At 48.0% G+C, this 25,385-nt stretch overlaps 1 protein-coding gene across 4 annotated transcripts in view; it reads right to left on the reverse strand.

Moving 5' to 3' along the window:
* The window catches only part of LAMA5 (laminin subunit alpha 5), a 92,505-nt gene extending 82,891 nt beyond the window's left edge, over positions 1-9,614 (reverse strand). For all 4 annotated transcript variants that reach the window (XM_086760434.1, XM_086760433.1, XM_086760432.1 and 1 more), the window contains exons 1-2: positions 9,315-9,614; positions 3,111-3,263 (exon numbers count right to left, since the gene is read on the reverse strand). In XM_086760434.1, the coding sequence (XP_086616560.1) occupies positions 3,111-3,263; positions 9,315-9,596 (435 nt within the window). In that variant the 5' untranslated portion in view covers positions 9,597-9,614. The remainder of the gene's footprint in view (positions 1-3,110; positions 3,264-9,314) is intronic.
* Between the last annotated feature and the right edge of the window lie 15,771 nt (positions 9,615-25,385).

The raw sequence follows: 25,385 nt of genomic DNA on the forward strand, positions 1-25,385 counted from the left end.
GCCAGCTGGGTGGCCAGCCTGAGCCGTCCATTAACTTATCTGCTGGCTGTGAATATTCCTTCCTCTCTCCTTCCCATAGGATTTTAACATCCCTGTGAGGAGAGCAAGCTCACAGACAGCAAAAGCAAAGACCAACAGGCTGCTTAATTAACTGCCCCTCTCCCAGTTGCCACAGCCTTGCCAAATGCTGGAGAAACCTGATTCCAGCTGATAATTAAGCACTCACGGCTCAAGAGGGACTGACAGCAGGGAAGCAGAGCAGCAGAGGGAGGGGGCTGACACCATAACCTCCAGAGCCAGCTCCTGCCGAAACACCACGCCATCAGCTCAGGCACTCACCATCCCGCAAAGGGACAAAAGCTTTAGTGGCCGCCAGTCCCTTAAATTAAATCTTAATTGGTCCAAGAGCTCCCTTAGAGGGTTACAGGGAGCAAGAAGAGGCCTTGTTTGCCAGCCAAAAAGAGCCCTGCTCTCAGCCGTGCCTTTGAGGGTGTTACCTGCGCTGTTTCACAGGTATCCAAGGAATTTGCAAAGCCTGGCTGCCAGGTACACCGGCCTGATCCTGCACTCGCCCTGCAGACCCTGCTGGGTCAAGAATTCCTCTTTTTATCTTCCATCCTTTCAGCCAGCGTTAACTTCAAAAGGAGGAAATTAGCGATTCTGTAACATTGCATCGTGTTTCTGTTGCCGGACCTACCAAAACAAAGGAGGGAAAAGCAAAGAACGGACTCTCACCAGGAGCATAAACACGTTATTATAGCAATTACATGCAATAAGGGCATGGATAAAGAGGAAGCCACTAAAAAATGGGCTGAAGCTTTAGGTTTGTGCTCCTGTTGAGACCAGCTGGGCAACCACCTACTTTGCAAAGGGAAGCAGAGGATCCGTGAGCCCCAGGAATCTCCCCAGTGTAAGCAGCTGCAGCCAGCACTGTCCAGTACCTAAAGGGGGCTGACAGGAAAGATGAGGAGAGACTGCTTAGCAGGGCCTGCTGTGATAGGATGAGGGGTAATGGTTTTAAAACAGAAGGAAGCAGATTCAGACTGGACATCAGGAAAAAATGTGGCACACTGTCCCAGGTTGCCCAGAGAGGCGGTGGATGTCCCATCCCTGAAAACATTCCAGCCCAGGTTGGATGAGGCTCTGAGCAACCAGATCTGTCTGGAGATGTCCCTGCTCCTTGCAGGGGGGTTGGACTGGATGGGCTTGAAAGGTCCCTTCCAACCCAAACCATTCTATTCTATGATTCCATTCTAACCTTGTAGAAACGATGGTGCAATCTCACCCCTCAGGGTACCAAAAGCAAATACAGAGGCTTGGCAGAGGAGGGCGGGAGAGAGAAGGTAAACTTATACCAGCTCAGTTCTAGCAGTACTGCAGCCCCCCCCCCAATTATTCCAGTCTCTGGCTCCCAGCACCGCAGCTCTGAAGGCTGCAAATCCCCAGGTGAGCCAAGCACAGCAGCTTGCAAGCACACAGAGCATCTGGCTTAGCTCTGACTCCAAGCCAGAAAGTTGCCACAGAGGATGACAAAGAGGAGAAGCTTTCAAGGAAAAGTTGGGCTTTGAAAATCCCTTTCCAGAGGAGCAGTGAGCAATCAGAAAGCTGCGTTGCAGGCTGGCCCTTGGTCAGAGGAGGGAGTGCAAGCGATCCACCCACCCAGCCCACCCCTGCCAGCTGGGAAGTTTCTGTAACACACAGCAGATGCCACCTACGTTGGCTAAGGGCATCAGCACACTGTGTGCGGCCCGGGAGGCTTTGCCCACACAGCTGTTATGCCATGCATGATGTGCCCCAGGCAGTAGGGGCTATTTTGCTGGTGCTGTGTATAGCACAGCCTTAGATAGCTGGCATTTACGGGAGACAACAAATTTGTGGAGGGTGTTTGAGAGGCTCCAAGCAAGTGCTACAGCAAGGCAGGGAGTGCATTAGAGACAATCCTGGGGACCAAAGCATGTGTTTGAGGCATCCAACAGAAGGGCATCATCATCAATATGTCCCAGGTATTTATAGCTGTAAATTTGGAGTCAGATGCCTTACAAACAGCAATGACAAATCAGCCTTTACTCCATCCAAGAGGGTGAAAAAGCCACCTGCAAGGTCAGTACAAAGCTTCAGTGCCCGACAAGGCTTCAAACCACTGCAATCAGTGCAAACTGATAGTAGAGGGGCAGCGCACTCAGCCCCAAAAGTCTGTGTGAGCAATCACAGCAGCCAGGTTTTCTACACAAGAAAACCTGGCTGCACAACTGCCCCATCTCGCAGCCTTCCAGCCAAGGAGAACTCAAACTTGGCTGTTTGGTGCTGCAGGGCTGGTGGCAGAGCTCAGGAGAGTGCAGCAGAGGAGGTCAAAGCTCGTCCTTACCTGCTCATGGGGGCATTTCAGTAATTAAATGCTAAACTGTCACAGACAACAGAGCAAATCTCCCAAATCCTGAATTATAACATCCCACAGCCCTTCAGGTTTGCTGCAGCTTCTGCCAGGACGTTGTCTTTTCTGCTGCTTTCCTCTAAGCTGAGGAAAGTCTGAGAGAACAACCCATTTCCAGAGGGATGGTTTTGTGGATGAATAGGAGCACAGAGGAGGCAGTGTGGGCTGGCAGCCGCTATTACAGTGTTAATTCTCTTTGACTTGCCAGCACTAGAGACCAAACATCCATTGTCATCCTTCGTGTTTTAGAGGAAGACTTTCAGCACAAACTTGCTGGTTTTAAATTTTTTAACATACCCGTTAAAGTTTTACGGCACAACCTTAAATTTCTCAGGGTTGTATTTTTGTGTTCTGGGGTTCAGCCTTGCTAAGCGTCCCGCTTTGGGAGGCAGGTACCCTCTTTAGAGGAATGGCACCTGCATAGTGCAGTAGGATTCTGTGCATGACTCAACTTTTAGGGAGAACCTAAATAGCAACAGCAAACAGCACAGGCTGCAGTTAATACTACAGACAGACAAGAGGTTTTCCCCGCCGAGTTTTAACCAGAGTCTCCTACCCTGTCATTAAATGAGCAGGTTTTGTCTCACCCTTCCAGCAAGGACCATGAAGGACTTCAGAAGCAGAGGGGCACGTCCTTGCCATCACGGTCTACAACATAACCAAGCAGGACTTGGGTTACCTGTCCAAGGTCCAAAGTGACGTTGACCTGGTTGAACTCCAGCCCCCGGGAAAGAGGGGGGCTCTGCCACCAGCGCTCTGTCCCGTCAATGGCGTTTGTGATGGGGTGGGCCTTGTTGCTGTTTGCGGAGGAGCAGATGTCACAGTACTGGCCCTGTTGGAAAGTACAAAAGTAACGTTTAACTGTAGACAGAACGTGGCACCAAGCAGAAGACAGGTATCACAGCAATTCAGAAAACATAAGGTGTAAGCCTGCTAATGCAAATCAATAAATAAACTTCTTGTTTGCACCAATTTAGCACCACAGATGGAAAAAGGAACAAAAAAAAGCTCAAAACCCCCACAACAACAACCCAGTATAGAACACAGGCTGCTCTAAGAAGCTTCCCTTCTGTATTTCAGATACGCGCTGAGTGTTGGCAAAGGGACCCAGACACAAAGAACTGGTTGCCAGACGCAGAAGAGGATGCAGAGGAGAAACGGCACTGCAATGGGGAGCTCAAGCTCTACGGCCAGCAGCTCCTCTGCCGAGGCTCCGCTCACAGCCCTACTGACACCCACACATCCCGACCTGGACCATTCAGTTATTCCTACGGGCTCAGACTGGCAGTTCTTCTGCCCAGCTCCCTGCAGCCTGTTTCTTGTCAACCTATTCATTTCACGAGCACAGTCCTTTCAGCTACGTTTTCAAGCTTAATAGTCTAGTGGCCAAGTTCCTTTTGCTGGTGATGCTGCAATGCAAGGCCAGCAAGGGACAGCCCCCGCTGTCAGCCGGCCAGGGACCTCGCTGCAATCACTTTTCTGCCGTGCTTTTGTGGTGTGGGTGGCTTTGTCAGCTCCATGGACACGCTGCTGGAGAAAACAGCTCTGCAACCCTCACAGCACCTCCTGAGCAGGATCAGACAAAGACCCGAGCTCTTAGGGGCAATTCTTTCTTTCCCATTTAACCCACAAATGAATCTGACCCCGCTCTTAAGGAAACCTGCAAATAGCCCTGAAAATTGGCAAGTTATTTGTTTTGTGGAGCCACTGTTCTGTCGCTTAAATTGCTGATACAAACAGCCTAGAAGGGAACTCTGTAACCGGCAGTTTTCCTTTTAAAGGCACAGTTATCCTCAGGCAAGCAAGCTGCCCTTGCCTATCCCAGCTGCAGCCAGCTTAAATATTATACCAGGTACACGATTTCAAGACAGGCAATCTCCTTTGCGCTTCCTCCATCTGCATCCCTACAAGGGCTGAGGCAAGACAGAGCCATCGCAGAGTATGTGATTTTCCAGACACCCCAAACTCTGGAGGAATTGCAACACAAAGGAAACTGAGATTTCACAGCACTCTTCCCCATAGCCATGTGCTATGTTATTTGTGGGCAATTATGGCAATGTAAATTGTCCCGAACAAGAACACCATTTAATTAACTCCTCTAGAGATAGGAAAATAGCAGACGGGCGAGCACAAGGCCACAGGAGAGGGCAGCTGGAACCATCCAGGTAACCCCAGCGCCCGTTCAGGGAGCTCCCGCTGCACAGAGAGGCCAGGACAAGGCTCGTTTGAACACGCACGGAGCGTGGAGAGCAGACCAGATAAAACTGACCCAGCTCTTCAGCGCAAGCCTTTAACGGGAACCGGTGCAACAGGTTGTGTGGAAATTTCTGCTGCACAATACACAACACTGAGGTGGGGGTAGAAGTGAAGGCAAGGTTACAAAATGTGGATAAATAAAGTGTTTTCATACTTTAAATTCTTGCCACAGATGTGAAAACCATTTTGAACCCAAAGTTCACATTGATGGGTGACAGTCAATTCAAGTTCAGTAAGAGGGGACTAAAAATTAGGATCAGCTGCTCCACATTTGTAACGCTGCTGTTATCCCTCCCCACCGCTGCGCAGCCTGCGCGTGTTAGCTGCCACTGGGCTGCTAACACATCAACAGCTGAACCAAGTTTGCTGCAAAAAAGCGTGATTAGCCCCTCTGATGCACCAGTTGCTCGTTAGTTGTTTCATTAAAGCCAGACCAAAACCTGATGAGAATCATTTCCAGCTTTTCCTATTTTAGAGCAACTCCAGCTCCTGCACAGCGTGTCAGGTCTCTCCAGGGAAGAGGGAAGTTCTGACATCAGCAGAGCATTTTAATTAAAAAGCAATTGTGAGCCACAGGCTTCGCAGAGACAGCAGGCTGCCAGAGCAGGAGGGACGTGGATGTCACCAAGGTATGCCAAAGAACAAACTTCAGCAAGGCAAGAAGTTGCAAGGCAGCTTAGGGAACATAAAACTGCCACTATCAGAGCCAACTGTAAAGGGAGAGAGATAAGGAGGAGGTTTGAATGGAGGGCAGCTTCCAGGGACCTGCGAGGCCTGATCCTGTTCCCGCTCACGTCAATGGGAACTTTGAAGTTTCCCCTGAGCATAAAGACTAGCCGGGCACCCCACAGGCTCGGCTTGCCTTGGGGAAAGCAGATGGCTTTGTCCCGGTTTATCTGGCCCTACCACGACCCAACCTCAGCTCTCCTCACCTCATTTATCGGAAAACCACAGGGAGCGTGACCCAGCCCAGGCTGGTGGGGATGAGGTAAGAAGGGCAGGAAATAGGGGGCAAACAGTAATATTTCAGACAAGGAAAGTGCACGCTTGCAAGCTGTTACCGGGGCTGTCCTCCCAGATCAAGTAACCGCTCACACAGAGTTTGGCAGGTGCTGTCTCACCAGGTGTCTTTTCTGCAGGAAACAGCAATTTGTTCTAAAAACTACATGTTCAGCTGCAGTTAAACCACTGAAGTCAAGGTTATCGTATACGTAAACACAGGAGAGACACATAGAGAGGGGCAACACCCATTGCCACCCAAGCCGCAGGGAGCCTTGGGCTGAGCCCGCTCCCCCTGCCACACAGCACCACACACAAGAGACGCCACGGGATAAAGCAACACCGGGCTAGACTGTCACTGATGACTGCAGGATATCAAAACATAATGCCACTTAATTCAGAGACATTCAGGCATGAAACAGCTTCAGATCTCATCTGTTACCAACACCTGGAAGAGCAAGAGGGGACAAGACCTCCGGTAAGAGCCAGCGCTGCTCAGGCAACGCGTAGCTCAGCACCGCAATTCAACGTGCAAACAAAGCAAAAGCGGCACTGATTTGAAAACGGTGAGGTTCGTTGCACATTTTTATATTCTAAGGTCTGCAACTGCTTCAATTAAATGCTAGTAACTTCCCTTATTGTTGTACAGCTAATCTCCTGAACTAAAGTAATCATCTACAACCCTGCCTCACTCGGAGCAGCGGGCAATCCCTGCTGGCTTTGGCAGGTCTCTGGAACAGCCCCCAGGCAGCTGGGTGGGATGGGGAACACGAGCACACAGCTATGCCTTTGCAGAGTTGTCTCTGTCTTGGCAGACAGCTACAAGCATCTTCAGTAAAGCTTGATCAGAAAAATAAACCTATAATGTCTCTTTTGCCACATCTTCAAGACATTACCATTAAGGTAGGATTGCCTGTGCCAATTAGTGAGTGGGACAAGGGAAGCAAACCTCCACGGTGAGTCCCTTTCAGCACACCTCAGCATTGCTGTGCATCACATCCTCACAGGCTGAAAAGCCCCCTGCAGTTAGAAATGCTGTCTTCTGCCAAAAAGCCCTGAATAAAGCAAAGGAAACTCCTTGAAAAGTTTTAGAGCCTTCCCACAAGCTGTGCCAAAAACTGCAAGTTTCTTTAGGGCAGCATTATTTCAGAAAGCTTAACAATTATCGACGTTTTAAGACTACCACGTTTTAAAGTCAATGAACTCCCTTTCCTGAAATGTCATCTACAGTGTCAAATGAAAACAAGAACACAGAGAATTGACTGCGCTCATTGACTAGATCATTGTATTATTGTTTACGCTAGGTCTTTAGTCAAGCAAACATCCCTTCACCACTACAGCACGTGGAAATCTCTTGGAGGGTCCCAAGAGGCATTCTTCCAGAATTCCTGACCAAAACCCCCTTAACACCACAGCTGCACCATGCACGAGCAGCACTGAGCATGGAGAAGGGAAGAGACTGTGTTTGGTGGGACACACGGGCAGCGAGGACATGCATGTGGAGTTCATTATTGTTGTGTCAGTCTGCTCAAATTGAACACTTCCCTCCCACCTCCCTCATTGCTTTAGTCACCGGGTGGTGCCAAAACCCCTGAAGGGGATGAATTGGGAACTCTGACCTCTGCTCTGATGCCTCCTGTTTCCTTCTCTCCCTTTTAGGTGTTGCCTGTAGTCATGGAGAGGAGCCGCTACAAAAGCCGCTACTAAAGCTTTCAGACTGACCAAAGACCACTGGCCTGGGGAGAGGTGCTCAGATCAAAGCGATCCTGTGCCAGAGCTGCAGAGGGGAAGGGAGCGGGTCCCTGCAGAAATCCGTGGCTGAGGAGCCCTGTTTGGTGGCGGGGGGGGAAGCCGGGAGGATGTGCACACCCTGCGGTGCCAGGAAAGGGCCGTGCTTGAAGGATGAGTTACAACTGCCCGCAGAGCTGGTACAGCCCGGCGGGTTTATTTTAGTCACCAGCATCCTTAGTGCAGCGTGTCACGCCAAGCTAGCGGTGTGGCCAGAGCACAGGGGAACAAGATGCAGGCGATGAATGCATATTCCCATTTGCCAGCTTTTCCAAGCAGCCCTATTCTCCCAGTTTTCCTTGGCAGACCATTCATATTTGTTTCCAAGGGCACATAGCAGCAGTTACTTCTTTATCTTTCCTTACTACCTTTGCCTCACTGTAGGCACACTTACTACATCTAGGTCCCTGTAAGTCTCCTGCTACACGTACTTAAAGCAAAGCTTCTTCAAGTTACGTTATTTTACAGTGCAGCAAAGTGAAACGGATCACTTTAAAAGGTGGCAAAACTCAGAGGAGGCTACGTCAGCTTTTTGCCACCCAGTAACATCTCCAACAATTTACACTACATATGGAGTAAAATTCCATGTCATAACCACACAATAGCCAGAAAATTCCTAGTACGGCACTAACTCGGGAGAACGCGGCCAGAATGAGAAAAATGCTTCAGAGATCATCTCATAACACAGCCACCCCTACCACAGGGCCAAGAAAGGCTCGATCCGAGAAACTGACAGTTTTCCCCTGCTCTTCCTTACTGTTACATACACCACTTTGCTCCGCTGCGACAGGTGAACTGGCACTGCGAACCTCACACGCGACAAGCAGAAAATGCGGGCGAGCAGCAGCTGGCGGCTCCGTGGCGGGCTTCAGGCTGCAGAGCATTTCAAATCAGAGCTGCTCTTCCCAGCTTGGGCTGCCCTGAGGGGGGCAGGGGATCTGGAGTTCCTGCAACTAAAACTAGTGTTTTACAAGGCCGTTTACAACTGTCCTTTCCTCTTTTCAAGAGAGCCATAGCTGTTAAACTGCCCAGCAGTTTTTACCATCTGCATTCCTAGCTGCAAGCTCCCCCTGGGACGCTTAAAATGGGACCCCGAGATAAGTCACCCGACATTCGCTTGTAAAATTCACCTTCTAAACTTTCTCCTCTGCTCATCCTAACGCCCCACTGAACACAGAGGGAACGGCAGAGTTAAAATCCACAAAGGTAAATATTATCACGTTTATCATACATTGATTCTCTGCCTGGCAGAGGAATTTAAGAGCTGGTTTGCCCAGGATTTTGTCAACATAAAGAACTGATAACTTTAAAAATAACGCCATGGGAACTCAGCAAGCCGCGTTTCACGTGTGTAACTTCGGGCACGGCTGGGAGAGAAAAAGCACGTGGATCTCATCGCCCCGCTGCTGCTGGGGGCTTCACGTGGGCTCCCGGCCCGGGGTACGGGGCTGGGCAGGGGAGGGTGCCCTGTGCCACCCCCCACCCCCCACAGCACCCCACCGCTAACCCACCAGCCGGCTTGGCGGACACCAGCTCTGCACAAGGTCCGGCTGCGGTGGCCGGACAAGCGGGGATGCGTGGGAAAACACCAGTGGTCGTGGGGGACGTGGGGCCCTGCACGCCGCTCGCGCGCCCACTTCTGAACTGCCCCACTCTTTGCTGCAGCCTCTGCGCCCCCCCCCCCCCCCCGACCCCCGGCGAGACCCAGCTCGGCCTCTTCTCGCACCGACGGCTGGAAAGCAGGGGTGGGACGAGGGAGCACAAAGGGACCTTGCCGCACCCCCCCAGCCAGGCTCCGCAAGCTGCCCGTGTGCGGGTGTGCCCCCGCCGCCGGCCATACCTGGATGGTCTGGTTGGGGTCCCCCCCGGCCACCGGCCCCCCGACCAGCTTGCAGTAGAGATCCTCCACGGCCCGGCGGCTGCCGGCGCCCGCCGCCTCCTCGCCGCAGGTGGCGGTGGCGGAGATTCGGGTGCCCTCGGCCAGGTTGAAGTAGGGCGGGTGGAGGCTGTGCCCGTTCACATCGCTGGGGAAGGAGGCGGGCGGCCGGGCTGCGGCGGGCAGAAGCAGCTGTAGCAGCAGCAGCCCCAGCCGCGCACCGCCCCGCTCCGCCGCCCTCGCCATCTTCACCGAGGCTGCCCGGGCGGCGGCACCCGCCTCCCCGCTCCGGTCCCGTCCGGTGCCGTGCCGGCACTGCGCGCCGCGCCGCCGCGAACGCGCTACTTCAGCCCCGGCGGCGGGGAGGGGCCGCCCGCCCCCTGCGCGGCCCCGCCGCCCTTAACCCTTTCCCTCGGCGCTGCCGGGGTCCTCTGCAACCCCCTACCTCCTCCCAAAATCCCCGGCCGGCCTCGCCCTGGGAACCCCCCCAGCCCCGCGGGACGAGAGGCCAAATGGGGTGAAGTGATTCCCCCCCAAATGAAAGGGGGGGTAGATCCTCACGGAAACAATGTGCCCATTGTATCCGCGGGACTGCGCTGCCTCGGGCGCGCTCGCTGGTATTTGAGTGCGTTAAACTCCATTAACCGATAGATCGGTTTATCTCCAGGAAAAACTCTATTACTAATTAACAAACCAGTAAAAGGCTCCACAAAATCCAGTTTTCCCTCTTCGGGATATGCTGTTGGATTTCATTAAATATGGAGAGTGAAAATTTGCTTCCTCTTTGCCCGGAATGGCTGGCTCTCAGGGAAAGGCTTTGCCTTCTCACCTAAGGGAGAAAGCAGCAGCTCAACGCTAACCCAACCTTGTCCCATCCCTGCGCTACCCACGGACAGTCCCTCCGTGGGGCGACTTGCAAGGACACACTGTCAGGGCTTTCTGTACTACTGGGGGAAGCCATTCTACAGATAAGAAACTGAATGTATTACAAGAAACTGAATGTATTACAAGAAACTGAATGTATTACAAGAATGTAACAATACAAAAACTAACTCACCAAAACACTGCTTTGATTTTCTAGCACAGACAGACTTTTTAAAATCCAACACTTGAACGACACACACAAAATATGCCTGAACTGGCCAATACCGTTTCTTTAAACTAAGAAGATACAGAGTAGAGCAACAGAGACCAGCTCTGGACCCCATACAGTTGGATTGCTATGGTATTCAAACCCCAGAGGAAGCAAAACAAGCTCTAAAGCATGTCCAGGTCTTCACAGGCTGCTGCTGGGCATTTGCCGGTTGCCTCACATCATCCTCTTTGTTTCACTTTCGTGGACAGCCTAGCAGGAACCAACCCTCTTGGAAAAGTTACTGTCTTAAATATGAAAAGCTCTTAAAAAACAAACAAACAAAAAACCCCAAACAAACAAACAAAAAAAAACCAAACCCCAACCATTGTGATGTGTGTAGTTCAAATACATAGCTCCAAGGGCTGCACTCGCATACAGCACGTACCTGGCAGGCTGTGTAATTACACTCATCTCAGCATTTTCAGAGGCCTTTGAAAGATCCCAAAGATCCCTGTTACTGTAGCTAAGGCGCTGTATGTGGCCTGCCATATAGCGATATAGCGCAAGTTTACCGTAGGGTGAGAGCGGAGCCCTGGTCACCGCAGTGCCCTGTGCTGCAGGCAGTCGGACACCTGCAGCCTCCGCCCAGGAGCTGCCTGGGAAAGCTGGTGGGTCCCAACATCAGGAGGTGGAGAACAGCAGACCCACATGCCATCACGAACCAGGGAGCCATCCAGTGCCAGCTGCTTCTCTCCTGGCACTGCGGTGCAGAGATCACATTAGCATGACATCAGGGCTTGTGCAGGCAGGGTGGTGAGAGGTGCCTGGTTCCACATGGCGAGGAAGCACTGGAGCACAGCCGCCAAGCCCATTCAGCCAGAAAGACTTCCTAAAGGGCTTTCAGACATCTTTTAACCCCTTCCTGCTTCTCCGACTCTTCGGAGATTTTTTTTTCCCCTTGGTTTCCCCACTCAGTGCAAGATGTTATCACTCAGCAGATGAATATTTCCTTTAAAAGCTAAATAGAACCTTTTAAAACAAATGCTTATAAAAAGAAACAATAGTCTTTGCCCTTTAAACTGCGCTTGAAAACGAGTAGCTTGCTCTGGGGAAAGTGGAACAGCCACCTTTGAAAATACTCTGCTCTGCAGTAATCGTTAACTAACATGTTTATGTATGGGAGACCAATACTCCACAGGACAGGAATGAAATCTTCCTTAAACTTTATCAAATGCCATATTTAACTAGCTACTTACACCCCATGGCACCTGTGAATATGTAAAAAGAGTTAACAGGGAAAGCAGCGCACAGATTAGGAAAATAACTTTCTCCCACTCCCACAAGAGAGTTACAAGGCAAAACACTTGGGCCGGGCTAATATCCGTAATCCCTCTAGTGGTAACGTTGTGGCACGTAATTAATCACCTCTCCAAAATGCAATTAAGGAAAGCGAACAATCCATCCAGAGTGAAATCACAGTTAGCACGTGGGGTGTGTGGCACAGACTCAGCAGCACCACACAGAAAAAAAAAAAAAAATCACCGTTCTGCAGTCTGAACTGGCCTCCAGTCAAGAGCTACTTCACAAAGACAGTTTGAAGACTGAAAATGTACTTAGGCTACTGATACTGAGGGGAGATTAAGTTTTCCAAGAAACAATGGAAATGGTTTCTGAGTTTTTTTTCCAGCACAGAAAGGGGCATAACATAGCTAAACATAGCTAAGCACGCATTTTGAGGCTAACCAAAAAGTTGAGGTTAACAGCTTGAACCTGATGCCATCTCTGGTCAGGCACGCTCAGGAAAACAAGACAGATTTGCTAATCTGGACCAGACACAAGTCCCATCTAGTCCAACATCTCATCTGAGAGTCACCAGCAAGCAAACATTTCAAGTGAAAAAACCCCACAGGTGAGCAAGGAATGCTCTGCTCCCAAAAAAGATTTTCCCTGACCTGTAACAGCTAGCAATTAGCTTGAATACTGAAGCCTTTCTTCCATTTATTTTTTTTTTTTTTAAGTATTAACTTCAACAACCCTGGACATTTATAATTCATTTTATTATCTACTCTGATTCTTTTTGAATTTTACTGGTTTATTGAGCTCAGCAATGGTGCTTCTTGGCTCAGCTTCGCAAAGCTACTGGCCATAGTGACACTCTCAAATGGGAGGTGTTGAAGCAGAAGAGACTTCCATTTAAATCCAGTCCACCACCAGTGAATGCAGAAAGAACTGGAAAAAATCCAGCCTGTGGCAATCCTACTCCAGTCTTCTCTGAACCTACATGTAGCAACATGACTTCATCCGTGCTGCTCTCCATCTGCAACCGTTAAAGGCATCTGAAGTTTTTACTTTTGCCTCCCTAAAAACTGCAGGACCACGAGGAGCTTGCCAGAAGTTGCCATCAGAAACCGCAAGCTCTTTGTTCAAGCGAGCTGTAGAATGACAGCAGGGTTTTAGGAGGGTGGAGGGAAAGGAAGAACTTAAAAGGTATCCAAGAACAAATTCAGTGTTTGGGCTCCCAACAGCTTACCTTGACGAGGGAACCCAGTTCCTAAGTCTGAACAAAGACTCAGCAAATTACAAGCAAGAGTTTTTCTACCTACACAGACTCTTTTAACCTACTGCAGAACTGCAGGGAAAGAGTCTGCTGAGTAATTTGGTGGCAATGCTGACACATCCGGCTTGCTGTAAATAAATTGTCTGGTTTTGTATTGTCTATTACATACATAAATGAAAGAAGATGCTACACACTCCAGGAAAACCAACATATGGCCAGTAGAAAAAGCACTGTTGCCTTCACATGCAGCATTTCCTAGCAAGGTACCAGTAAAAGCAGTGTCTGAGCCAAGAGAAATAAGCGAGCATATGGTTCTTGTACCGTGTATCGTATGGGGTCAGGAACACGTTATCTTACAGAAGATTTAAGTACTTTTCTACTACTCTGCTGCAAGCAGTGTGAAGGAACCTGCTCCCTGAGCTTTGCTTTGTCATGACCTGAGAACATTATACCAAGATCACCATTTCCAGAAGCATGTCGTCTCTTGACACAAGCGTGTCAAGAACAGCTACTAGAAGCTAAGAACTAATTCCACATGAGCTGGAATTGAAACAACATGAGCCAGAAGAGCAATCTACATCCTTCAAGCGCATCTCCAGTTTAAAATTTTACAGGCTTCATAGGTTTCAAGTGATGCTTGCATTGAGTTTGCTGAGCTCACAGAGGCACAGAAAGCAGCTCCCCGCCTGTTCACACAGACCCCCGCACACAGGCACACACAGACACTTCTGCAAACAGCCCACAGAGACCCAAAGTACATTTCCCCTGTTTGTTCTTCAAACTGACAGCTCAATTACAGCTTTTTAAGCCCTTCTGCATATGGGCAGCTAGGGCATAGTTTGAATCTACAGTAGGAAATGACTGAGGAGTTCTGTTGAAGGCATGAGGAATTTGACCGGGATCTGCCTCACTTTCTCAGGCTGGTTCCTATGAACGAATAAAGCCAAAGGCCAGAGGGGACAATGGGACCCATCACACTACTTCATCTGCCACAGGCCATAAAGTTCTACCCCACAGCCTGATACCCAGCACAGCTCTGCTTTTACTAAAATAGTCCTGATGCTGGTTTTGCAGTGTTAGCAGAAATAGTTAAAACGGGACAAACCAGAGCAGACTGATAAGGCGATTCAACAGGAAGCGGCGCTAGGAAAGACAGCGTCCTTTACCTCTTTTCTGAATTGAATTACCTTATGCGAAAATGCAAAACCCTAAAAGTGACAAGTGTCAAAGGAGCATTTGCAAGAGCTGAATTAGGAGACATCTGGAATTAACAGTTATTTCCCCCCTTTGTAAAATTACTTTAATATGTCCTACCTTTGTTTCCTTTATAGTGTTATCACTGTAACATTTATTCAAATCTGAAAAAGACTCTTTTGATACACAGCTGGTCATTTTGCCATGTCCAGGCAGCACCTTTTAGTTAAAAGAAGGCACGCATCTGTGTTTTGTCTGCTGTGGACATTTTCACGAAGAGATCAAGAAGTTTCATAATCTAGCAGGACATGTTACTCTACACCAGAGAATTCAATTCACTTTAAGGTCAGCCTGTACCTTCCCTGTAATCAAACGGTTCCAAAAGCCTCCCAAAGCCAGAACAGGTGTTTCATTCATACTGTCTGTCTACCTGGCAAGGACCCAAATACTTTCTTTTAAAGCCTAACCTCCGTATTATTCCGGGGCACACTGAAAACGTACATATGTGCTGTCTCCTAGGCATGCTTCAAGGCTTGGTCATCATTAGCTACATGTTTTTCTTTGCACAAATCAAACAGGAACACAGCTGCTTTTATGTTAATAAGTAAATCATGCTTTAAATTTACGCCACACAGCTCTCCCTTCAGCCAGAAGGGCCCTGTAGATTTAACGAGCTGACATGTCAACAGAGATCAGTTCACCCACCAGAAAAGTGCAGCTCCTTCTAGGGTGAGACATGGTAGCTGCTCAGCGCTGCGGGAGGACGAAGACTGCTGCGTCAAGATGAAGCCACAGAGGAAGCAGGGGGATGAGCGAATGCGCTCGGGATGAAAACCAGCGCAATGATGGGAGCTAACGCACCCGCTCGAGCGTGAAAGAGCGGTGGGGGCAAGCTAGAGACACAGACAGGATATGCTTGTACTTGGCGTCTGAAAGGTGGGACATATCCAGCACTGCAAATGGGAGACTGACTCAAGCCTGACTCAGACTAGGATTTCTCCTACTATGTCATTATAACTTCTCTGAATACCGGGAAGTTTGTTCTCCCACAGATTACTTCACCCCGGTTTGTTTCTGTACCCTGGGGCTCAGGGCACAAATATGCTTCAGGCACGGGGTCACGACAGAGCCTTGCTAGCTTTCACAAACATCAGATCACATCCAATTTTTCAAAATCTAGGTGGAAATTACTAGAGGCAAGGAACTTCAGGGATTTGAGAAAGAACAGTTAGCACTTCTAATGCATGTACACACGTTTCTTTGAAAGAGAGGAAAGGAATGATTCATGCCAGAAAGCATTGCTTGGCTTAAATCATCCACTGCATTTCCATTCAGGGCTTTTCTTTCCTCTGTGCCGTTCTTGAGAGCTGGTGATGTCACAAATAACTCTGGAAACAATAGGTCCTGGAGAAAGTTAGTAGCTGCCGTGGCAAAAGGAAGATCTCATCCAGATCAGAAAGGCAAGACATCAGCTGACCAGTGCGCAGTTTGCCTCTGCCCACCCTGCCCGTGTGACTGTGTTTTCATTAGCGGCGCATCTGTTCAGCTGGAAAGCTACGGGTTTGCTTAGATCAGGGAAACGCTCTGATTTCACTAGCGCTACTAAAGCAGCGCCAAACGGAGCTGGCGTGCTGTGTGTGATGGGTAACACGGCCGTCTGCAGGGAACATGGCGCTGACAGATATACCTGGCCCCCAGGCAAGCACAGAGCTCCTACTGTGAAAACAACATCTACCTTCAAACTGGGCTTTTGTCAGCAACTTTTGTCACCTACACTTAATGACTTTAAGGTCAGACTTCCCTTTTCCTGTAATCAGATTGATCCAAAACTACTCTTCTGGTTTTGCATGGAAAATCTTTCTGCTTATAATCTAGATTTAACTGGAGTCATGACATGGCAGGGGCACACACTCAAACAGAATCACAGAATGGTTTGGGTTGGAAGGGACCTTAAAGATCATCTAATCCAACCCCACCGCCCTGGGCAGGGACGCCTTCCACTGGACACCCAGTCTGAAGGTAATTGGTTCCTGTTAGGGCTAATTACACTATCATCTCATACAGAGCCAGTTTCCCCAGGATGCATGAAACTTAAATCATACCTTAAAGCTCCTCCACTATCAATTTCTAGTGCATGGACTTCAAGGACAGTCTATTTTTTTCTGCCATTCAGGACAGTAGTATTGGGATTTTCCTATGAAGTCCTCTTTCTTTAATGAGAAATAATACACAATTAATGAAAAGTGTCATTAGGAACCAGCAACAGACCCCAGCAACATTAAAAATGCCTCAACAAATATCCCACACCAGCAGATGTCCTTTGGTTTTCACATGTGTTTTGCCAGCTGAAGGGGATGTCCAGTCCCATACACAGCGGCTGTGGCTCCCCAAAGGGATCAGCAACTGCTCCCGTGTCAGGCACAAGGAACACAGAGGAAGGTGCACAGCCCAGCAACCCAACAGACTTGTTGAACTTAACAGAATGAACATTTAACTGTTACCTCCAATCTGCGTTTAGCTCGATATTTTAAAATGCACAAAACCGACCGACGCAGCAGAGACACGTTCCAACCAAAAAGGTCCAGTTTTTGCCGCTCCCCAGCGGCTTTTCTAATTGTGCTACACATGTTTTCCCAGACAAAATGAGAACTGCAAGTCTTATAAAGAATGCCAGCTGGTAAAGAGGTTAGATACAAAGTTTGGGAAAAAAAAAAAAAACAAACAACAAAAAACCCAAAAAAAGTTCAAAATGAAGAGTTTCTTCCCTCATCCCTTTCAAACCAGTTTTTGAATGTGGGAAGTAACCTCATTCTCCATGTCCAGGAAGCTGAATGGCCAATACCAGCAGCACTGGTATAATGAGTGCGTGGGGCCACTGCCAGAAGGACTCCACCACGCAGGCTGGCTGTGCTGGGGTCACCAGGCAGCCACAGGGCTTTGGCTGCGAGACGGGAAGCAAAGATCAGCCATCCGCCACTCTGCCTTGTGTGTCACTTGTCAGAATCGTAGACTAAGACCATTACTGGAACCTCCTGAATACAAACTGTCAAGGCAAAAACCAATCTCAGCGCACAGGTTTTGTGTCTTCTTCTCACTTCAGATAGGGCAAGGGCAACAAAAGGTGAAGGAGAGGATAACTCCTCTGGAGTAATAAAGATCCATGAGGACAAACAGAAGGAGCTGGTATCCTAGGTATGCACCATCGACATTAAACACCCTCCAGTTTGCATTATTTAAGTACATTAGGAGACATAAATGTGGTACCATTAACTCTGCCCAGTAGACCCCATTGCTTTCCAGGGCAGAGGCTGCAACACAAAGGAAAAAGTCCACAGACATGTGTGTGCAATGCCTCAGCCCCCACAACTGGGGAAGATCAGACAGCCTCTGCTTGCCGTACCCCCACACGCTGGCACTGGGGACACGATTCCAGCAAACACGCCGATCGCAGCCACAGCAGTTCCGTGTGAAGCTGGCCCATCTGGAGCACGCTGGCCCCTCCGAGGGCACCAGCTTGTACTGGTGCAAGCTGTGCTGCAGCCGCTCTGAGTGGAACTCAGAGCACTGCTCCAGGGCATCTTAGCATCATCTCAGCACAGATGAGGATGAGTTCATACCTACATTTTCCACTTACTTCTCAGCTGGAAAGAGGGAGATGAGTTACTACCCAAGGCTCTCCCCGGGGCACAAGGCAGTGCTGGATGACAGACACAGTTTAGCTCCAGCTGTGCATTGTGGGCTCTGCCTATGGGGAATGCTTTACTTTTTTCTCTTTTTTTTTTTTTTTTCCCTCTGGGATACACTCAATCCAAGCACAATATTGACAATAAACTCTTCTTTCTGAGATTCCCAGTCCTAATCCGTGGGACTTGCAGAGGGCGAAAGCATTGTAATGAAATATTAGCAAGAGTTGCCTTGGTAACTGCCCAGATGAAGCCCTCTTACATTCACTGAAGTTCTCCCAGCGTGACTAATACCGCCTGGGCCGTAGTTACACCACTCTGAGCGTCCTGAGTGCATGACCAAGTCAGCAGAGAAAACACACTCAAGCCCCATTTATACAGTTATGGCTTAATCTGATTATTTTGTAGTTTGACTGAGTGCAAGAGAAATGTGCAGAGCTTCACTCTGCAATCATTAGCTCCTCGCTTTCATCTTGCCCCTCTTGCTAGGATTTCCCATTCTGCATTTCCTTAAGACAGCAAAAACAGCAGCCTAACAGCTGAGTGCAAATTGCAGTCATCTGTTAAAATGCATTTGGTAACATTTTCTCTATCCTGTTAACCTTATCGGCGAGCGTAACGCGTGGGGAATGTGGAGGGCCTTCATTCAACACAAAGCAAGAAGCACTCCAGCCTCTCTGCTGCAAAATCCGAATCACAATTTTCAGCAACTCAAAACCATTGGTGCGACAGAAAACCAGCAGGACCACGGGACACAGATCCTCACCTGACCTGAACAAGCCTTCTCCCCCCACCACTTCCCTCCCGGCAAGCCCCCTTGGCACTGCGGGCACACTGTTCCCCTTCTGTGGGGGGAATTTGAATTTCTCGGGAACGTGCCCTTGACCATGCACAGCTTACGGCTTGCACAGAAGAGAGATTTTCTTCTGCTTGAGCAGGGCCCTGCAAAGAAAGCCCTAGCCTGCAGCCCTGCTGTCCCCAGGCAGGCTGCCACCATCCCACTCCGATCAGCATAGCCTATTCCTGAAGAAAGGCTTCTTTAACAATCAGGAAAAAACAATTACAGGAGCACAATCTCTCCTGGCAATATGGACTCGCTGTTTGGTTTTGTGCTGCACTAAGTTGCACGTGAACCAGCTTTTACGAGTCAATTTATAGGGGATACAGGAAAACGTATTATTGCCCACTCTTAAGCTATCCACCAGTACCAGCTGACAGCCTCTGAATGCACACCGCAGTCCGGGTGCGCTGCGCTAACGGGGATATTTATGCCTTGCGTTAGCGTTTATCCCTTGCATGCAGCACAAATGAGTTTTCACACCTGTGTCCGCCATAAATAAAAACTAGTCATGGTTTGGGCTCCATATCAGGAAAAGATTTTACATATTTCCATTGTCACAGCCTTTAATCTGAAATCTAAATTACTTCCTCTCTGGGAAAGCATCTAAGTTTTTTCCATTCAGATTACTCCTACAGTAGCTTAACAGGAACAGCTAGCTATTTTGTGCTTAAAAATAATTCCCCCCAGTAGGAAGAGATAGCAAATAGGAAAATAGGTGCTTTCTCCAAAACAGAAGAGCTATGAGCCTGTTTCTAACAGCACAGAGAAAGATGGTGCCACAGCCACAGAACTTAGGCTACGGCTGAGGATCAAATCCCTTCTCTCCTAGTTTCCTGCATGACCTTGGACACACTGCTGAACTTTCTCTTTGCCCCTCTTCATCAATTCCAATTGAAACGTAGCAGCAGTCATGGGGTATGATGAGAATAAAAGCTGTGAGATGCTCAACCATCAAGCGTAGGTGCATTTTTAAGTTTGTAAAAAATGGATTTAACAGCTACGCCCCCGCCTGATTTTGTAGGTCAAATAAACTTCAGTGAAAGTTCTGCACAACCTCCCCTGTTCGCCTTCCAGGAGATTAAACAGCAAGCACAGAAACTGACAGGCTTGTCTGGATTTACACAATTCAGAAACACAGCAGCCCCTAAACTCAGGTCCAAGAGCTGGTGAATGGAAAAGCCATCACTAGCTTGGAGAGATTCTCCAAGGCAATGAGCTCAAGCAGTTGCAGCAGGATGCTACAGCAACCTCTCCACAAACTGCCCTGCTAAGCTGGAGAATTTTGGTTGATCCCAGAGGACGAGCTGATGCCCAGAACGGCTGCATCCCTGGAGGTCAGAAACCCTTGCTTATCTGCATGGGGATCCTTCACATGCAGAAGTTTGAGTGCGGTTTTTGCAGCCATAACACTTCAAACAACGTAGCTGGAAACATAACAGAGTAGTCCTGGGCTCGTTCTTTGACGACTGGTTTTCAGCACGAGCTTTTCCTCCCTTGCAATAACCTCCAATTTCCTCAGCACGTTAAGAAAGGTTTGTATTGTGCATAACCTTTGTACAGCCATCCAGGTAACCAAAGAAATCTTAAACTCAGGATGGCTGGTTTGCTGGGATAGATCCTGTTACTCCTTTAAATACTTCACATTAATATCAAGGATAATATTTTAAATAAAGAAAAAAGAAACCTCATAACCACAGCTGGGCTATTTGTGGGAGGTTTCTCCTCGGTTTTCAAAGATCCTTGAAAAACTGGCAAGGAAACCAAAAGCTATTTTACTTTCTTTAGGAACACTAAAGGGAAAAAGGTATTTTGCAGATTAGGAGATTAAAATTACAAATACACTGCCTGGTAATTTTATAGTAATTAAAGTAATTAACTTGATTGTATACTGCAATTTCAGCTAGTTTGGGCTTTTAGAATTTTATTTAAAGGAGCCACATTAGTAAAGAGCTTTAGATATGAAATTACTCCTGAAAGGTATCGACTCCTGACTGATCCATAGCTCTGAACTTTTAAGGACTCTCAAGATGAAAGCCATTTGGAAACTCCTTATGTGATTTATACATACAGTGCCTGACATCCTCATCTTCACGGTAGGGGATTTATTCCTTCCCCAATGAGGGGAAGGTCAGGCATGCCACACTCCTGGAAATGGAGAGGGTATGGGCGTGTGCCCGTTGGCATTCTTGCCTTGAGCTCTGCACTTCAAGTATGAGGTATGAATAAAGGAATTTAATTAGTTCTTGCCTGCCTCTATTAAACTGCTCTAGAGGGAGGGATGCAGAGACAGTGTAATAAAGAGGGTATGTGATTTGCATGCTAATAAAGGCACATATACTTTCTCTGGACAAGCCCTGACTCGATACCAAGATTAGAACTTGCACTAAACTCAGCTTTGTTCCAGAGTAAGCTAGCCACACACAACAGTGTGAATTTCACAGGGTTTAAAGTTAATGACAATCTATTCTGCTTTTGCTGTTTAATGTCTCTCTGGCTGTTCCCTGGCCTGCAGCTCACGGAAAAAGCAGATGAAGTGCTTTGGGGTGTTTATCAAATCCTTGTTATTACAGGCACTCGCTGCCTTTGGGAGAGGAAGCGTCAGATGCTCTTTTGCTATTTGTTGATGATGTTTAGGGCTGGAGGGAAAGGAGGAGACCCGCTACCCACACAGGAGGGACCGCGGCAATGGGTTGACAACGTGTTGTCTTTGGCAGCAGTGTTGACCTCATCTGTTTCTGCCCTCCTTCCCCGTCTGGTTGTGCCAACAGAACCGTTTGTGGAACGAGGCTGTGAACCAGAAGAGGGAACTGACCCAGCTATTAAAAGGGGTGTAAACAATTTTTTTTACAGTTTATTTTTCTTAAGCTATCTTAAGCCATTTAAGAAATAGCCCTCTCTGTGAAACTGCACAAGTCAGACATCTGGAAGCATAACTATTTCTGTACGAGGCTGTTAACACAGGTAAGCACTAGAAGTTGTTGAAAGGGACATCCAGCTCTTGCTGGTTTAAGACAACAATTCCTAATATTGAGAGCAATGATGTAAAGCAAAGTAGGGTGTCACTAGGCCAGAACTGAAAGGGATCCATCCATTTTGCAGGAAAGGAAGACAGGTCAATGCCCTTAGAGTAGAGTTTTTAGTTCTTGGAACACCCATAAGTTGTGCTGTTTCAGCTACCCTTACAGATCTTGTTAGGGCAAAATCCAAAATGTTTTGCTGAAGTAGTCTCCAGCCAAATCCTGACTTGCAGTAGGGATAGCAGAGTTAGTCAGGAAAGATAAATCAGCTGCAGTAATCAGGAGCAACAGAGGAAAAAAATATTTTAAATGCTTATCTGGATGCTGGATTGAGTCCTTTATTTTCATGAGTTTCCTATATGGTCTCGGAAGAATTGCTTGCCTGCACCCCAGTTTCCCAGTTGACAGATAAAATCGCACTGCAGACACAGCAGATGAGACACGAGATGCTGAGGTGTAACACTCTCCTACGATGACTGAAAAAAAAAACTCACATGGCATCAGCAGAGGACAGGCAGCTTGTACCCACTGCAGGGACAAGATGGCAATGGGATCTCCTGATGGGAATTTTGAAGCATGGCCATGTTCTCAGGGAGAGATCTGGGTGGTCCCTGATGCAGCTTGCACTGGTAATTTGCAATAAAACACCATCTTGGCAACATACCGCAAACACCTTCCTACTAAATGAAAGCCCAACTTTGTCCCTGGAGCGTACTGTTCAACCTGACACAGCTGCTCTGAACGCAGTCCAAAGGCCCTGCAGAGGGTGGGAGGTACATGAGAAAACCCTGCAGAAGTGCAGGTGAAACAACCTCCTAATTTCCCCCAAATCCCTCAGCTTACAGCCCAGGCATGGCTCCTGCACCCGTGGTTTAACTGCACCACAATTGCTCAATGGGTTCGTTCCCAGGAGATCATCTCTGCCCCGCTGAACCGCCTGCACCAGCTGGACCTGGGACCTTCACCCCCTCACCCTACACCATCCTAAAGGACGGGGACATCTCTGTTGTTGAACTGCATCTAAAGCCCCGCCCCCCCGAGCAGAGCTCTGTGAAACGACAGGCTTGGTGAACTGCTGCTGGTGATCCGGGCCAGACCCCCGTCCAGCTCAGCGGTTTACACCCCGGGAACGGGAAGCAGGAGCCAGGCAGAGGTTTAGCTCTTCTGTTTCACTGCCTGCCATGCATCAGCAATCAATCATGAGCCTCCTCCAATCCATCACAAACCTCCAAATACACTATTGCAGATGGATCTCAAGACCAACAATACCCTAACTCACAAGTGTTGGTAAAAACAAATTTGAATGCATTTCCCCTCCTCCAAATTACATTACTATCACCAGTTTGCAGAAACTGACTTCGAATTCAGCAAATCCCCCATATGTGCAATGGTTTGGATTTTTCAAAGGCTGCAGCTATCATCACCCAGTTCCCATCTATTCAGTTTTTGGGATGATCCACCTTCACACTTTTTAACCCCAGTGTATTTCACAAGGTGTACTAAAGGATCAAGTTTGGTTTTGTTTTTGTTTTTTTTTTTCTGAGGGAGATATGACTTGGAATCCAAATTTGTACACTGTAAACCAGTTACATTTTAAGGTAAACCATGAACTTCTGAAAATCAGACACACTACACCAGACACTCAAGATCATTAGCTGTGTTCAAAAGTGCTGCTCTGCATGCAAAAGATTAGAAGAAAGAGATCCCACAGGAATACATTGCAATGTATGGAATGACAGAGGGTTGCTGCTCTGCCATATAACAACGATGCTTCATGGTTCTTCTCCCTCCCTGAGAACACCACAGCACCATCCAAGCCAGCAGTAAATCCCCAAATTCTTTGACAAGTACATGCATCCTGTTACCCTGCTTTACAACTGCAGAAATCAAGGCAAACAAGGGTCATGTCATTTACACAAGGTCACAGTGAATCCATGCCAGATTTCTTTAAAAATAGTTGAAAATCCTCCACAAACATCTCCACTGTCTGCAGACAGCAAGTTTGAAAGAAGATGAGCTGGGGGATGGCACAAGCTCCACCAAAGAAAAGGAATCCCTGCAGAATTCCTCAGGAATGCAGAAAAACCTTACAACTCTTCCCAATATTTTTTTCTACTCTCTTGGTGATTACTAATCTTTATGGAGTTTACATTCCATCTATCATTTTTATAACCAGAGATCAGAAAGGGATTACGACCAGGGGCTGCAAGCTATTCACACAGGGACCCTGTTTATCTAAGCAAAGAGAGCAGCTCTTCCACTTTAACCATTTGTACGGTGGCAGAAACCTTACCATCTGGGACACGTGCAAAGCTGCTTTGCTGTCCCACACCAGTAATTTAGGTGGTGCCACTTTTATCAGCAGAAGCTTCTCTAAATACATAGCAGTCACAAATAAGCAGCAGATCATCATTTTTACGCCCAGTTTACATCCAGCTTTTTTTTGAAATGAATATCAGTGATGACATCCCTTCTCCCACACTGCCGGGAGCGCGCTGGGAGCTGGAAGCGCTCTGACGATAGAGCGCTGTGACCTGAAGACCTCTGGCAGGCATAATTTAGAAAAGTCACCGTGCCGATCTAAATTCATACTAAAAGGTCAAAGCATCCCCTGGGGGCTCGTGGGGGCCAAAGCTCAGCTACAAGGACTGGGCTGCCCAAATTGGCCAGAATCTAACTGAAATCCAGCCCACGCTGCTGGATTTGGTGTATCTCAAACACCAATGCCTACTCCTTGGATGCCTAACTCCCATCTGGTCATTTAAGATGTGGCTGCCTCTTCTTAACGGTAACAATGACGTTTGAAAAGGTTCCTTTGATCCTCAGCAAACATTGCAGCCTTGATATCAGAAATACTGTAGCTTTTGTTTGGAAGCAATAAGTGGTATCACTTCACTTCCACTTCCTGTTGAGCCAGAAGGTTAAAAGAAAAAATAAACAAAAAAAAAAAGAGCAAGACCTTAAAAAAAAAAAAAAAAAGCAATAAAATCTCTGTAAACATTCAGTGGCTAAGAAATGAAATGGATTCCTTGATGCACAACAGCATCTGCTTAAATATCAGCAAAACCAGAGCTTGCTCTAATCTGGAAACTTGTATGTAATGAGAACAAAGCAACTGATAAAGGGAAGGAAAAGGGACCTCAGGAGGCTTTTTGGAGCAGGAAAGTGTTCCAGGTTATGGCAAAAAGGGAGAGTCAGGGATTTAATGTTTGTAAGGTCACATTGCAGACTTTCTGGGGAGTGGATTCCCCTCTAGTATTTGCTCGCAGAGTGCCCTGATCCCTTTGAAGTACTGTATAAATTATACAATAACCAAGAAGAGTGGGACTTACTGGCCCGATAGGCCTTTACCCTGGTTTAAAGACCACTCCCTCTATACAGATACTCGCATGTTACTTCAAAAAAGCTGGCATCCACTCATTTTTCCTACCAGGTGTGTTTTTCATCTCCTGCCTATTGTCTCTGCTAGCATATTGCAGCTCACATCCTCAGCAAACACAGAGCCTGCACAGCCCACGGCCCCCAGACGGGCTGGGTAGCATCTGTCCTGCCTGTGCACAGCCTTAAAGTGGGCACAGGACTCTGCTTTTGTGCTTTGCTGTAAATATAAGCCACACAGGCTACGCTGCTCTAACATCTGGAAAGTAGCATTAAAAAGAAAATCTGAA

Source organism: Chlamydotis macqueenii, chromosome 16 (assembly GCF_036417535.1).
Source record: "Chlamydotis macqueenii isolate bChlMac1 chromosome 16, bChlMac1.mat, whole genome shotgun sequence".
Taxonomy (NCBI): domain Eukaryota; kingdom Metazoa; phylum Chordata; class Aves; order Otidiformes; family Otididae; genus Chlamydotis; species Chlamydotis macqueenii.